Source organism: Amphibalanus amphitrite, unplaced genomic scaffold (assembly GCF_019059575.1).
Source record: "Amphibalanus amphitrite isolate SeventyFive unplaced genomic scaffold, NRLGWU_Aamphi_draft 000824F_arrow, whole genome shotgun sequence".
Lineage (NCBI taxonomy): Eukaryota > Metazoa > Arthropoda > Thecostraca > Balanomorpha > Balanidae > Amphibalanus > Amphibalanus amphitrite.
In genome coordinates, this window is record NW_024882318.1 from 1 (window position 1) to 16,916 (window position 16,916).

General features: G+C 47.0%; 1 protein-coding gene across 1 annotated transcript in view; it reads right to left on the reverse strand.

Annotated features, from left to right (window-relative positions):
* Positions 1-1,295: 1,295 nt before the first annotated feature.
* Positions 1,296-16,916, reverse strand: part of LOC122366688 (TATA-binding protein-associated factor 172-like) — a gene marked incomplete at its 5' end in the record, with an annotated part of 326,392 nt that continues 310,771 nt past the window's right edge. Inside the window, 3 exons of the mRNA XM_043339202.1 lie at positions 1,296-1,514; positions 3,037-3,169; positions 6,811-6,992. Coding sequence (XP_043195137.1) covers positions 1,296-1,514; positions 3,037-3,169; positions 6,811-6,992 — 534 coding nt within the window. The remainder of the gene's footprint in view (positions 1,515-3,036; positions 3,170-6,810; positions 6,993-16,916) is intronic.

A 16,916-nucleotide genomic window follows, 5' to 3' on the forward strand; every position in this document is an offset into this window, starting at 1 on the left:
AGCAGCTTTCCCGTTAATCAACTTCCTGTTGAGTGACTCAATCTGCCGAACAATCTTTTTGTTCTTCGGTATGTTCAAATAAGATGTTACCGATGCTCATAATAATAAGTACTTTTAGAAATGACATTTAAATGACCTTATCGTTCGACGCGTTTCGTATATTCCCTATACATTTTCAAGAACAAAGGTCAAATTATTTTTAGGTCGCTCGACGAAGTTTGAAATTATATCACAGCGCTCGTGAATGGCTATCATAGGTATTTTTAGTAGCGGGCATTAACATGCATAATATCTAAACTAAATCACGCATCTTAAATGTGATAAAATAAACCAGTAAAACGCCTTTTGGGCGAAGAACGAACGAGCGAGATAGTGAGCCCTGCACGTGCGCAAGGGCGAGAGGGTACTTCCAACGGGCTTGTGCAAAGCACCCTTCTAACCGGTCGCTAGCGGTGTGCCAAATTTGAACGCAATCGGCCCAGCCGTTCCGGAGATCTGGAAGCGGCATTCTGCACGTGCGCACGTGCAAAAGAGGTCCAAACTGACTTCTGCACGGCACCCTACTAACTGGTCCCCAACCGTGTACCAAATTTGAGCGCAATCGGCCCAGCCGTTCTTGAGATCTGGGAGCGCCCCCTGCACGTGCGCACGTGCAGTAGCACCCTAACCGCAACACATGGGAATGCATTGCCTGGTGGGTGCCTACCTGTATGCCAAGTTTCAGCGAAATCGCCCCAGTAATTACCGAGTTATTGAAATGGGAACAAATTTGGCACCTATTCTTTTTGCATTTTGCACGTGCAGTGGGGTCCCTCACATAGATCAAGAATATCCGACCTTTGGTAGAAGGGATGCAGCTACCCTACAAAAATTACCGCAAGACAATCGCCCAAGCGGCTGCTGAGATATGGGCCTCTCAAAATCACTACTTTTGCAAAACAGCTTGAACACCCTTGACTTTTCACGTGGCACGTGCCACGACGGTCACTGAGATGTGTCAAAAGTAGTCAATTACGGGGTAGAAGGAATGGGGCTACCCAGCAAAAAAGACCGCAGGCCAATCGGTCCAGCGGTTGCTAAGATATAAGCCTCTCAAAAGCGTTACAGGCCGGGCCGGGCCGGGCCGGGCCGCTCATACTGAGATTTTTCCGTTATATTGAAAAGATTCACTTCACTCGCTGCGCTCGCTCGCTCGTTAACACACATTTCAAAGTCACGATAATGGAAGACACATAAACTAGAAATGACCTACACACACACTAGAAATGACCCGATTATCATGCCTGACACACGTCTTATGTGGCCAGGCGGCACCCGTCGTATAGCTGTAGAATACCCCGAGCGTTCAGCTGCCGATTTATGGCCGGGTCTCTCTCCTTGATGAGGATGGCCTCGAGGGCGACGAGACGCCGGCGGTCTCGAGCCCTTCCGACGATGGACGTGCTGGCCACGATCTCTTGTCGCGTCAGTCGGGTGTTGTGCTCAGTCTCGGTGTGCTGCTGTGGTCCGCCGCTCTGCAGATGCAGGGTCAGTCGTCGGGACAGAGATGTGGTGGTGAAGCCTATGTAGCCACTTTTCGGTAGAAGCGCGCAGTCTCCTTTGGTGCATTTAAAGTGGTACACAATGCACAATTGTTTTGCTCTGTTTGAGGGATGTCTTGTCGCACGTTGAGTTGTTTTTCATGATCAGGGATGCTGTTGTAGGGCTCCGGTAGGAGATGGTAAGCTTTATCCGGTCCTCTGGGTTAGTCGGCTTGCAGTTTCGTCTGATGATGTTCTTCAGCACAGTTTCTTCAGCGTGGTAGTTGTTGGTCATTTGATTTTGGTAGTAGAGGTTGATGGTGTTGCGTCGCTTGATAGGTGTCTGAGTCGAGCGGAGGTGCTTGTCTAAAGCCGTCTTTATGACCTGGTCGATATTCCTGAGGTCATAGCTGTTGTCCACGAGGATTTGCTTGATCCGTTGTAGTTCTTGGTGAACTAGAGGCAAAGTGGAGCAGTGGGTCAGGGCCCGGTGGACATAGGCCTTGATTACGCTGTCCTTGTAGCGATCAGGGCACTCACTCTTGCCATTCAGGCATCTTCCATCGTTGGTCTCCTTGCGATAGACGCCGGTGGTGAAGTTGGTGTCTCTGGCGTCAATTGACACATCTAGTAAATAATGTTAAAACCGAGCAGCTTACCAGATAAAGTGAGAAAAGGAGGTTAATAAACGTTAAACGTTTTTTTTTATCAAGACAATAGCTTTGACAAAAACGGTCCCAAAACAGCGATTTCATTGTCATTGTGTTTATCACGCTTAGACGCACTGAATGATACACTTTTCCATCAACGGCGTTAAGCTAAATGTTGACGTCAGGTCAAGATAAGGTCAAATTTGGCCCAAGTCAGGGCATGATGTTAAAGAGATCGAGTCACATATCATTCGATTTGGCAGCTCATTACGAGTTCAATGGCGCCTTTCTCGACTCTAACGCAATTTGTACGCGAGTTATTTGTGAAAAACCTAAATGACCTCAAATGACATCACTTGCATCGTATATGACGTCACTCAAGGCTGACGTCATACATTTAGACATGCAATCTTGTAAACAATGTCAGCTCATTACGAGTTCAATGGCGCCTTTCTCGACTCTCTAACGCAATTTGTACGCGAGTTATTTGTGAAAAACCTAAATGACCTCAAATGACATCACTAGCATCGTATATGACGTCACTCAAGGCTGACGTCATACATTTAGACATGCAATCTTGTAAACAATGTATGAGTTCAAGGTTTGAAGAGATTGAGAAAACAAAAGCCTATCTTTGGCAAGGATCAATAGATCATATTTGAGGTTATATTCTCACTATCTTTGATACCAGTGACGCAGGCCTTTCATGACGTCATAAGTGAACATGACCTTAACTTGACCTGGTAATTTTCCTCCTAGATTGTGTGCCAGTATTATCCATTTCGTTTGAGAACTTAGTTTCGTATGTATCCCATATGGTTTCCACGATGCTAGCCTTGGCCAGATTTGAACCGGAATTAACACACAGCGCGCTGACCTACCTGCAGCCGAGGATCGGTCTCGCGTTTGATGCTCTCCATCAGCGGCCGCACCACGGGGTTCAGTTTGTCGGTGAGTCGATTCATCAGCACAAGCGGACGGGCCAGCGCCATCTGGGTCCTGACACACAGCAGGCACTCGGTCACAAAACCGTCTCTGTGGCAGTAAGGCGGCCGGGGCGCTGCCCTAGCGGCCCAATGTTCCGTGATCGGTCTGCTTCCGGTGCGCCAGGGCACACTGACACCGCGCATTTCCCAGCAGCTCATAGGCCCGGGAACAAGCAGGGGGGGGGGGGGCAGAGACGCTGGCATCCCCCCCCCCCCAACTTAAGAGCCGAGGCCCCCACCCAACATTGATGCAGTGAGGGAGGATATTCCTCCCTTATCCGAACTCAAACCTTTTTTCTTTATATAATGATACAGGGTGTCCCACAATAGTGTACCACATTTATTTTTAGCATAGCTTAGGAAAGCTTCAGCAGAATTTAGAAAAAGGTACCAAATACTAGCTCACTACGAATTTATTGGCAAGTGGTTTCAATATCATAAGTTACCGTGTTATACTCTTAACAGTGCATTTTCCAAAAGTCCACATTTTCAGTGAACGCTCGTGGTTTCGCCCCCCGACTAGCCTCAGTTAGGTACTTTCCGGATGCTCTTGCTGATCACAGACTTTATCACAACCTGAAGGCCAATCTGTGTTCCTAGCTTGACCTGGCCGAAGATCCCGTCCAGGTAGCCTAAGATATGGAAAACGGCAGGGGTTAACCCTCGCCCGTATAGGGGGGGGGGGTCGAACGGACCCCCCCCCCATGGTTTTCCGCGAATAACTCGCGTAAAAAGCGGCCGAGCGCGACGAAACTTTCAGTACCCTCGCGTTATTCAATTTTACACCTACCCTGAAAATTTTATGACCCTGACCCAAATGACCTTTGCCCTGTGAACTACTTTTCGAGACCATGTTTGGCCAGAATCGCGATTCGGCGTATGTCGCCTCGCATTAGCGGCGCGTTTGCAGTCTTTTCGTGGTTTCAAGCGTTCAAACATGTGATATGGTGTTGCCCCCATGCATTATGGTGGGTGTCAAGGTCACCTGAAGGTCAGGTCAGGTCATTGACCTTTGATGACCTCGGTTCACTTTTTCGAGTTTTACATGTTTCTAGGCCAGTTTTTTTTTAGCTGAATTCCAATTTAGCAACCATATGAACATTTACGAAGTAGTTTTGGTGCCTTCGTAACATGTTACGGAGCTGTCAGAGGCGGTTGACACCTACTAGGAATACCCGGCAGGGCCCCTACTGGTTGACCTGACCTGACCTGACCCGACCTGGACTAAATGCATGACGACATCATCTGTGATCAAAACTAACATGATATTCGTGATCAGCACCCCGAAAAACCTCATAGCAGCCACACTTTACGACGTTCTAACAGGTCCCGATTTTCCCGACTTTTGGGTCATTGACCTGACCTGCAAGGTCAACCAATGACCTAGGACCTTAGAATTGGGTATCATCGGCTCCCTCTCGTCACGGGCAACACGCTCGTTTTTTCCGCGAAGCTCTAGCTCGATCAGGGGCGAAACGGCAAGGGGGGTCCAACGGACCCCCCCCCCCCCCTTATACGTTCGCGGCTGGAAAAACACCAATACGGGCGAGGGTTAAGTTAGTGGAGTATGGCCTTTGCTCGCGCGTGAAGATAACGGGTGGTTTCCAACGGGCCTATGATTGTAAACTTGCGTCACCTAACGCTTTATGAGCTGCCAATGCGTTTCATAATGAGGAGGTTTATAATTTTGGTTCTCTTTGAGCGGTTGGTGTCCTGCTAATAGATTGCCGTGTCCTCAGTGTCGTAGCGCCTAACGTTGAACTTCGGCCGCCGCCTGCCCGTCTATTGTCTGCCTCGGGACACCAACTGAACGCGTTGGGGACATGTTCACTGAATGTTGGGGATATGGGTATGGAGACACCAGTTGACACAGCAAATTTCACTGTGTTGCATAATTTGTTGCATAATGTATAATTGGCTGGGATTTGTTGTCCAAGCACAACTTTTTGTTAAATTGTTCACCAAGTGAGAGCGGCTCAAGGATGCCGTTTCTGTTCCACCCTTCCGTTTCTGAATCTCCTGACCTTGAAAGGTAGGAGGTTCAAACGTGCACACCATGTCCCAAAGCCTAGAAAAGGATATAACGGTAGAAGAACTGGGAGTAACATTACGTCAGTTTAGTAATAACAAAAGCCCAGGTTCTGATGGATTCCCGTACGATTTTTATAAAGTTTTTTGGTGTGACATGAAACACTTTGTATATAGGTCCTTGCTTTTCGGATTGGAGAGAGGCGAGTTATCAATAACCCAAAGAGAAGGGTTGATAACTCTGGTACCTAAACCGTCTAAACCGAGGAACCAGATATCAAGCTGGAGACCTATCACCCTTCTAAATTCTACGTATAAGATACTTGCAGGAACTATTGCAAATAGACTAAGACGGTGTTGAGTTCGATTATACATGCGGATCAAACAGCTTTCATGAAAAATAGATTTATCGGGGAAAATATCCGTGCAACTTACGATGTTATATGGGAAACATATCACAGCAAAATCGAGGGACTACTTCTTTCAATTGACTTCAAAACTGCTTTTGATGTGATGAATTGGAAATTTTTGGGAAAATGTCTGAAAATGTTCAATTTCGGTGAAAAGTTCATCAAAATGTTCTGGTGCTTGCATAGACGAATTTTCTCGCGTATAGCCTATAACGGACATTTATCAGAGCAGATCATAAATTTAAACAGGGGATGTAGACAAGGGGACCCAATATCATGCTACTTTTTCATTATTGGTGCTGAAATCCTCGCAAATAAGGTGCGTCAAAATGAACACATCAGATGCATAACAATTAATGAGTCGACTATTAAATTTATTCAATATAAAGTCATGCCAAAGTTCGCGGCGCATAGCGCCGCGGTTTACGCGCTATACACGAAAAACCTCAGGGGGGCGGATACCCCCCCCCCCCCGTCGGGTTAAGAACCACAAATCCTACATTATTCACATCAACATTTTTCTATAGAACTTATATTATCTACTTTCATCTAACTAGCTAGGGCTTTTTTACATCCCTGCCCTGCCCTGCCCTCAGAGCCACCAGTGTTGGGCCGTCAGGGTTGCTGGTGTGGGTCTGTGGGGCCCTCAGAACCGCCGAATGTGCCTGAAGAGGAACTAATGTAGGCCCTCAGAAAACTTGGTGTGGGGCCCCTAGAGCTGGCCGGTAAGAAGCAGGCAAGGGGCCCTCAGAGGCCGGTAAGCGACCTTCGGAGACAGGCAACGGGCCCTCAGAGGCCGCCAAGGGATCCTCAGAAGCCGGCGTGAGGCCCTTATGGAGATGTTAATGTGGCTACGTAGGGGCCCATAAGGTGCTCTGACCAGCCCTATGGAAGCTTTCTCAGTCGAACTGTGGCCAGCGTGGACCCTCAGTGGTCAACTGGCGCCGCAGGGCCCCCCAGACCGGAGGGGCCCATGAAACCGATGGGGGCACGCGCCCCCTAGCCCCCTGGCTATGCCACTGCTTCATATGCACTATATCAGGTATTTAAGGCTCGCAGTCCCCACCCCCTTCACTAGAAAATCATCCCCGGGCCAATGGAGCAGCTCATTCTAACAAAATCAAATGGTGCATTAGTCGCCAATGGGTACAGGTGGGGTCTCCACCTGGTTTGCTATGTTCAGCTGCTGAGACGGTGTTGTTTGAGCGAGACTGACCTGGTGGCCCAGCAAGTCTGCTCGTCGCCCACCAGGTGGCTGGCTGTGCGGACCGACTGCTGGCGGAGCTGCAGTGTCTCGGTGACCTGAGCCGAGAGGCTGTCCTGGACGCCAGCGAGCAGCTCGGCAGACACCGGGCCGCTCAACTGGCGGATTTGCTCGAAACTCAGCACACGTGCAGTCTGCCAAGCGCAGGGGCACACGTTAGACCTTGGAGCCACGGTTCTCGATGCACACGTCAGCGACGCGGTCGGATATCGATTAATGTCACTGTTGGTGGGAAACACCTCGAATGGTACAGGGACCCCCAGTTGCTTCTGTACACACTAGTATTTCAGCGTATTCTTGGCATGTGACACAGTTAAAGGCGATTTGGGAAATTATTGTAAGCTCATTGAAATTGCCGTTCGGAAGGCTTTAACTTGATATGATGGTCTCTTAACCCGCGCGGGGCTGGGGTCTCCAGCAGAACGCGCGGAGCTGGGGTCTCCAGCCGAACGCGCGGGGCTGGGGTCTCCAGCCGAACGCGCGGGGCTGGGGAGGGGTAAATTTTACCCCCTGTTATCTCCCGAACTAATGGTCCGATTTGGAAAATTCAAACGCCAATCGAAAGATCTCATCACGAACAACTAAAAACATGTACTTAAATTAAAGTTTGAGGTCAAGGTCAAGGTCAGGTCAAGGGTACAAATCGCAAGTTTCCACAGTATCGGCCTTGCACCGTAGTTGCCGAAGAATGGAGTCATGGACTGAGACTGATTGCCCAAAACGTGTTCTTAGGCTACCAAGACAATATTCCTTGCATACAATATCATTCAGAGGTCAAGGTCAAGGTCAAGTCAGGTCAGGTCAGGTCAGGTCACCAAAAACAAAATGTAGAAAAGGGCATGTGCGACACATGTTTTATGGGTCATTTTATCCATAGAATTCAATAGGCACACTCAATAGGTGATATGGACCACATCTGGATGAATTTCAGGTCGAGGTCAGGTCAAGGTCAGGTCAAGTGAGGTCAAATTTTGAAGTTGGTTGTTAAGGCCTACAAAGATGTCCATCTGATGCAATTTTTCACGGCGAATCGAATGGTGCTATTTTTGATACCGTACGAGGTCTAGAACTTCCAAAAAAATCATTTTTTCAAAAAATTTGTTTGTCGTGACGTCATAAAATTTTGAATAACTCCCACATTTTTGAACCAATTCTTCTAAAAATTGGTATGTAGGTGCACATGGACCACTTCTCTGACATATATTCCGGTTTTTTCGATACACGCAAAATTTTGGATTTTATAATTATTTTCCCAAAAAAGTCAGTTTTTTAAAAAATTGTGCTAAAATCAAAATTTTTCAAAAAACCGAGATAGCCCTTTGATAGACAAAGAGAAATCACGTATAACTTTTTTTTTGTTACGTCTTGATTCCCTTAAAAATGAAGATGTTAGCGGCGTTTGAATTTTTACCGTTTTTGAGGCGAAAATGGCGAACATGACGTCACTAAAACGTCATTTTCTCAAAACATTTCCGAAGGATTTCACTCAAATTTTCAGGGAACATGTCAAATTGATGTAAAAAAAGGTACTGAAAGTTTGGGAACGCTGTGCGCCGCCGTTTTTGAGACATTGCAAAAATTCGCAAGGGGGGTAAAATTTACCCCCCAGCCCCGCGCGGGTTAACCCGCGCCCCATTGGCGTCTGCGTATAACACGCTCTACTGGGGGGGGGGGGGCTCTTCATAGCCCCCCTCCCGACTCCGAAACTACTGGGCCGATCGTCAACATTAAAACGGCGTCTGATAGCCCCGGAAAAAAACTGTCGAACGAAGCCTCATTTCATTGACCTCGAGGTCACCGATGACGTCACAGGTCAGGTCAAAGTAAAAAATATTAGCATTTTGGCTTGTTAACATTTTGGGCTCTGGCCGCCGGCTTACAAGTCAGATCAGGCTCATTTTTGGTTTACACACTCGTCGACTCGGAGGGTGCTTCTCCTAATTTCTAGTAACAATTAGTTCCAAATAATGTTGAACTCAATGGGCAGTGCAAATTGCAGTTTCAAATAAGTCCCAAATGATACCAAATGCATAGCCGCGCGTGTTAACATTTGGAACTATTCGGGCCGCATTTGGGACTCATTGGTACTCGATTGGGACTGCCAGTGCCGGCCAGCGGCGGATCCAGCAGGCGGCGGGGGAAGCTGATTGGTTGTCTTAATCGGCTCAGGCCCGGGTGATCTACGCCCGGGTGGCCTACGCCCGGCTGACCTACGCCCGAATTGCCTACTCCATCGAATGTCTACGCCCGGGTGACCTACGCCCGGCTGACCTACGCCCGAATCGCCTACTCCATCGAATGTCTACGCCCGGGTGACCTACGCCCGGCTGACCTACGCCCGAATCGCCTACTCCATCGAATGTCTACGCCCGGGTGACCTACGCCCGGCTAACCTACGCCCGAATCGCCTACTCCATCGAATGTCTACGCCCGGCTGACCTACGCCCGGCTGACCTACGCCCGAATCGCCTACTTCATCGAATGTCTACGCCCGGCTGACCTACGCCCGGCTGACCTACGCCCGAATCGCCTACTCCATCGAATGTCTACGCCCGGCTGACCTACGCCCGGCTGACCTACGCCCGAATCGCCTACTCCATCGAATGTCTACGCCCGGCTGACCTACGCCCGAATCGCCTACTCCATCGAATGTCTACTGCTCCCCTCCTGTCCGATTAACGAGTGAAGATTTCGCATACCAAAGTGACCCTTCCGGGGGAACCGGCACCCGCAGTCAGGTAACAATGGGAAGGGTCGGAGGTACCGACCGCCGCGCCGCATGGTGACAGGTGATTCCCGGGACGTCCGAGCGTCGCCTTTCAGACGCATCGCCGCCTTCCCCCCCCCCGCCGCGCCGTGCCGCGCCGCACAAAGTAGACGGACCCTGCCGCGGAGCGAACTACCCGACCAGGCTGTCATCATCGGCGGAGAGCCTGAACTGCTTTTTTAATCGTTGAGCTGATCGAGCTTGAGTAGCCATGCTTGCGTATTTCACGCTTCAGCCCTGCTGTGAGCCATGTTTTATGATTTCTCATTTCAGATCTTAACAATGATCTTAGGTAGGAAGAACCGTGAGAAACGCCCCTCCCCCTTAGCCCTCGCCGGTATAGGTGGGGGGGGGGGGGGGTCGAACAGCCCCCTCTCGGTTTTCGCAAATAACTCGCGTAAAAACCCGCTGATCGCGACGGAACTTTCATTACCCTCGCGTTCATCAATTTTACACCTACCCTAACAATTTCATGACCCTGACGCAAATGACCTTTGACCTGTGACCTACTTTTCGAGACCATGTTTGGCCGGAATCGCGATTCGGCGTATGTCGTCTCCTCTTAGCCGCGCGTTTGCACTCTTTTCGTGGTTTCAAGGGTTCAAACATGTGATATGATATTGCTCCTATGCGTTAGGGTGGGTGTCAAGTTCACTTGAAGCTCAGGACAGGTCACTGACCTTAAATGAGCTCGGTTTACTTTTACATGTTTCTAGGCTAGTTTTTTTTAGCTTAATTCGAATTTAGCAACCATATGAGCATTTACGAAGTAGTTTTGGTGCCATTGTAACATGTTACGAAGCTGTCAGAGGCGGTTGACACCTACTACGAATACCCGGCAAAACCACTACTGGTTGACCTGAACTGACCTGACCCGACCTGGCCTAAAAGCATGAAGACATCATCTGTGATAAAAACTAACATGATATTCGTGATCAGAACCCCGAATAACCCCGTAGCAGCCACACTTTACGACCTAACTGGTCTCGATTTTCCCGACTTTTGGGCCATTGACCTGGCTTGGAAGGTCAACCAATGACCTAGGACCTTAAAATTGGGTATCATCGGCTTCCTCTTGTCACGGGAAACACGCTCGTTGTTTCGCGAAGCTCTAGCTCGATCAGGGGTGAGACGGCAAGGGGGTCCAACGGACTTCCCCCGCCCTTATACGTTTGCGGCTGTCAAAACACCAATACTGGCGAGGGGAAGTGTGTCACCGCTAGACTAGTTATTTGACCATGTACTATTAGGTATTTATCTATATTTATTTATTTACGATCTCAAGCCTCCACGTGGTAGGTTTTAAAGCTTACGTCATTGCACAGTATGTCTTAAAAGTACCGCGCAAAGCAACAGTGGATCCATCAAGCCTGACCGAGGAAGGACTGCTAGTCACCGAAACAATGGATATCCTCGTCCATTCCCCAGGTCAATTGGTTCGGTGACTTTCAAATTATAGCAGGCCCTTCCTCGGTCAGGGTTGATGGATCCACCGTCACTTTGCGCGGTACTTTTAACCCTCGCCCTGGCAGGGCATTTGGCTCCTATGGCACCTAGAAACACCAAATTTGGTAGGTAGGTGGGCTCCTTGGAGTTCTCACCCCTGTGCAAATTTGGTTGCTCTAGGTCAATATTTAGGGAGTTTTTGGGGGATATAAATGTAAAAATTTCGCTAAATTAGGTCAAATGTTTTTCGCTTATAACTTTTGATCTAAGATAGAGCAAAAAGAAAAGCAGACTGTACATACATTGGAGTGTTATGCATACATACATAGGTACAAACCATGGTCACAAGTTCATCGGTGCAAAACTCACAGCCTATATAACGCACTATGCCATATACTATTTTAAAGACCTTATCTTTCAACCATTAAACAAAATAATGCATAAAGCACTGGTATGCTGCATTCGAGCGTGAATGAGCTTTTCCAAGACATTTCGAAACGGGGTGTTTTATATTACGGGTATGGTAAGACGCTATACTTTGGTTGTCACCTGATTATGAGTTTCGTTTGCATAGAAAATGCATTTAATGTTCCGTTTTCGTATGAGTGTCAGTAACGTGGCCTTCGGACAATAGGTTTAGACGAAGAACCGTTTCAAAAACCAACAATACTTAACCCTATTAGTGGCAGGCTCCTGGCTACCCCCTATTAGTGGCAGGGGGGGCTGTTTACGACCCCCCTTGATATCTCGAGATCTAACGAGCCGATTTTCAAAATTCAAACGGCATTCGATTTCGCTCGACGAGATCTACATTTCTAAAAAAAAAAAATGTCAATAGGCGGGTAGAGGGGGGTAAAAACGGGCAAATTGCAGATACCTTTTAGACTGCTTATCACGGCCAGGTTTCTGAACCAATCTTAACGCAACTTTTGCCGATCGATAGAGAATGAACCAGGAATTCACATGGATCCTAAAAATATGCATTTTCAAAAATCATAGGCGGATACAGATCATTGAGATTGGGGGTACACAAAAAGTATAGTAAATAAGGTTTTTGTTGGTACTGTTTCTAAAAAGGGTGGCAATGGTCTTGTTATGTTACAATTTTCTTATGAGAGAACGACTAAAATTGTATTGGTCATGCATAGGCGGTGTCAGGGCACCTATGTTGGGAGGTAAAAAATAACCCCCCCCCCCTTTTGGACGCCTGGATCCGCCTATTATAGCAAAAACGTGTCAAAAGAGGATGCACAATAACTTTGTATATGTTATCACATGATACCTTTCATTCACTGTTCGTAAAACTGGTGCAGCATCGTGATCTTCGCCCCTCAGTGAGCTGGTCATAAGGTCGCCTGAGACAGTGTCCCTTACGATCCGAGATATAGCTACCTGCAAGTTGAGAAGATGCTTCTTCCTGCAAGTTTCATTTCTCTGCAAAAGATAACTTCGCACTGATGGCCTTCGGATTTTTTTTTTTTTTTTTTTTTACCAAGTAGGGGCTTCCTTACAACGTGACCGTCATTAGAAAGGTAAATAGTATTCACTTAAAGCAGTGCTAAATGACAGACATACTGATAGATAAATGACCGACATCAGATATCGCGCTACAAACAATCACTGTAGAATTCACAAAACGCACTGATACCTGGCTCCGAAGACATCCATATACCTACCATTTTACATGCTATAAAATGCTTTACAATCCAGAAGTGGCTATATTGCGATGCATTGTTGCTAATTGGGGCAAATAGATGAGGAAAATGTTTAAAACATTCCTTTTGCAGTGGGGCTATATATTGCGCTAGGCAACCTTGCTTGCAAACGCTTAACCCTAGTTATTAGTGGCAGGGGGGTTGTTTTTATCCACCCCTCAGGTTTTCCGGAAATATCTCCGAAACCGCTGAAGCTACGATGCTGAAATTTTCTGACTTTTCCTAAAACTAAATTGGGCACATTCCCTGAAAATTTCAAGTTCATAACTTTACCAGGGGCGGCTCCAGAGCACTGGGAATTGGGGGGTCCTATTCGTGAAGCGAGTCCACTGAGGTGTCTCTTTCATCGCATCTACTGTTGGCGTTTTGCAGCCGCTAGCATAAATTATATACCTACCCAAAAATAACTGAAATTCAAACGCAGTTTATGGTGTATCATTCAAGAGGTAAATGTTCTACATGCACATACACAAACGAAGCAATAAGGTACTCAATTAACCCTCGCCGGCCGATGGGGGGACGGCGGGTGCCGCCCCCCCCCCCCTAGGGTTTTTTTCCGCGATAGCTCCTAACACACTGGCGATGGAAAGCTGGAACTTGGCATACCTAACCTTTGATTCAAGCCAGATCTTTTGACACCAACGGCATTTTCGAGTCAGGTCAGGTCACTGACCTATGACGTTATAAGTGGACCTCTGCACCGTCTTCAGATGTCGCAACTTCACAACGCCCTCCCAGAGGAAACTCACAGGGAAATGAAACTTGCAGGATCTAGTATCCATAACGAGTCTCACAACTTGTATATCTCGGATTTTTCCTAAAGGTCATATGAGGTCAGGTCATTTTCGTGACTTCCCCATTAAAAGTCAATGGGGAAAAATGAAAACTGCTATTCTGGCGCCGGGAACGATCTCCAACTATCTCAAGCACACAGAATCGTGATTTGACGTACTCCTTGCAAGGTTACATGCGTCACTTTTGCAATGTTGACCTTGCGTGACGTCATTTACAACGTCATCAAGGCCATTTTAGTTTTTCGTCAATCACTCCCGATCAAATTGAGCTAGCGAGCCAGGAAAGCCACCAATGAACTCAGGAAGACCTGCCGAATCGAATGATATGCGACATGACCTCTTTCGACCAACTTCGTGACCTGGGGGCGCTGAACTGACCGTGACCTGAGGGCAACACCCTAAGTTGACCTGACCCAAATAAAAAGTATATCATTCGACGCGCCTGAGCGAGGCGAACACGATGCTGCCAAAATCGTGGCTCTGCGACCGTTTTTTGGACCGTTTTTTGCGAAGTTATTCGTCAAAAACTGAACCGTACCTTGGGGCACTTGACCTGAGCTCAGAGGTCACCGGTTGACCTAGGACCTTAAAATCGGGTACCAATCTCTGCGCCTCGTAACGGCACACACGCTCTTTTTTCTGACACGCGCTAGCTCCACCAGGGGCGAAACGGCGAGGGGGATCGTACCCGCTCACCCCCCCTCCCCTCGGCCGGCGCGTATGTAGAAAAGCAATAGGTCCGGCGAGGGTTAACCTTCCAGGCTTTTATTTCCAAAGGCGTTCACATATGAAGGATATTGACAAAACTTTGAACCTATGCATATTGGCCACTTTGCCCCATACCCTGGGGCAAAGCGGCCACCGGCGTCTTCTCGAGTCCCGATATGAGAAACAAAATAATTGCCTCGTGTACGACTAGGGTATTTGATGGTGACAAGGTTAAGCGAGGATGGATGTTTACTTTATCATCTTCCACCTGTATGTAAACAAAAAAACGATTTTCATGACAATAAACATTTATTTGCATTATTTGGTAACTCGTGCAACTGAGAAGTGGCCAAGATGATTGCATGACGACACATTTGAATATAAATAATGTTTTTTATCCAGATGGAAGCAACTTATGGCCAATTGGGGGGTGGCCACTTTGCCCCGGCCACTTTGCCCCGCGAATACCGTCCGAGACAAAAATATTCCAGCTTAGCTATTAGTGGGGTAAAAAACATTAAAATTGGTAGAATACATGTACGATAACCATGCAATGCATGGACAAGATTGCTTATAAAAATTCCAAACGGTTATGGAATAACATAACATTTAAAAATTGTAAACATAGTTGGTAACCTGGCAAGAAATGCTTTTCCGTGTTTCACAGAACTATGGTGATGGGCCTGAAACCCCGGTCTGGCTCATTTGAACGACCGTGGAGAGAAGTATAATTGGAAACCATAAATTGGAACTGACGCCAGCTATGAAGGGCTAAAACGATGGGTGGCCGCTTTGCCCCGGGTGGCCGCTTTGCCCCACTCTCCCCTACCCTCCCGGGAGTAGCTAGCGCACATGGTGACCAAAAATTTTTCCAAAGGCTATGATAGGTTGGCCGCTAATGACGTCAGAGTGACGTCATTTTTGCCATTTTCGACCCAAAAAAAGGTTTCGCGGGAAGAGCTGTCAGGCCTACAGCTTTAGAGATACAGAAAAATGTTTTGAACATAAAAGGTGTGGAATTAAGAGGGCTACAAAACTGCTATTTCGGTTTTTCGAATTTTTTGGATTTTGACCCCAAAAATCAAAAAATATATTTTTTGAATATAATAGCCGACAAATCCAATAAGTTTTTTGAATTTCGAAAAAACCGGAATATATGTGATAGTCCCTACCGCCTTCTATCTACATACCAACTTTGAGATCAATACCTATTTTTTGGCCAAGTTATAGCGAAAAAACTGTTTAAAATTGATGACGTCAAATTTTCAAACTCAAATTTTAGCAATTCTAGACCTCGTAGCGCAAAACAAAGACCACCATTAGACTCCCCTTGACGAGATGCATCGAACCGATGCCCATTTTATGCAAAAATATCAACTTTGAAATCTGACCTCTTTTGACCTGACCTCCACCAGAAAGTGACCTAAACCGTACCTGATGGTCTTATAACCAATACCATTGAGTTGGGAATGAAAAACTGGCCATAAAACATGCATCCCACAACTTTAGTAAAGTTGGGTTCATGTGGTGACCCTTGGTGACCTTTGGTGACCTGACCTGTGAGCTGACCTGGTATGACCAGTGACCTCTAATAGCAACGTATGTACTAGACAACTGACGGCTTATCGCTGATTTTCGACAAAATGCGTTTTACTCGGTGTTATAGCGCTTTCCCTAGAGGCCCCGTGAACGGTGAAACATTTTATCTTTGACCTGACCTGTGACGTCATCGGTGACCCCGAGGTCAATGAAATTTGGTTTCCTTCAACAAATTTGACAGAACTATCGAACGCCGTTTGAATTTTCCGGATCCGTCCAGTAGTTTCGGAGATACGAGGGGGGGCAAAAAATGCCCCCCCCCCCACCGCGCGGAAGGTGGCTGGGAGGCCCACCGCCTGCCGGGTTAACCAATTTTGAAATAATTACTGCCGATCGATGCAGAATGAACCAAATATTAACATGAATCATAAATATAACCATTTCGAAAAATAAAAGGCGGATACAGGTAATCGAATTAGGAAGCACACAAAATGCAACATAAATCGGTTTCTTCGTTGGTGATATCACGAAAACGTGTTGGCAATAGTCTAATTATGTTACAAAAATGCGTGATAAAATTACCCAAATTAATTTGAAAATTCATAGATGGCGTTAGGGTACCGAAGTTGGCAGGTGAAATCGATCTCCCTTTCTTTTCCGGGGTCCACCTATGATCCACCTGGCACCTCTTGTTCACTTGTGAACCTACAAAAAATGTTCATTTCAATCGCTATTGCATTTGTTATTTTACACACTTAACGTCATGATCTGAGTAGAAAATATTCGCTGTGTGTACACTTTCCATACTTTCCATGTAATTACTTTCCAATACCTTCCAACATTCACTGGACGCGCCTAGATATCTTTTTAATAGCTTGCAAGTGTTCCAGAACTTAACTGAATTGAGTCACTCCAGGACAATCTAACTATTACCAAGCCGCTCATCAAATGCTACGTTGCGTATCAATATCACACCCCTTTTTTGGACGCCTAGATCGTGCTATTATAACCCTCGCCCTGGCAGGGCATTTTTCGTAACGCGGCCTGGGGGGGGGGGGGATCCGACCTCCTGGCGTTTCGAAACTAAGC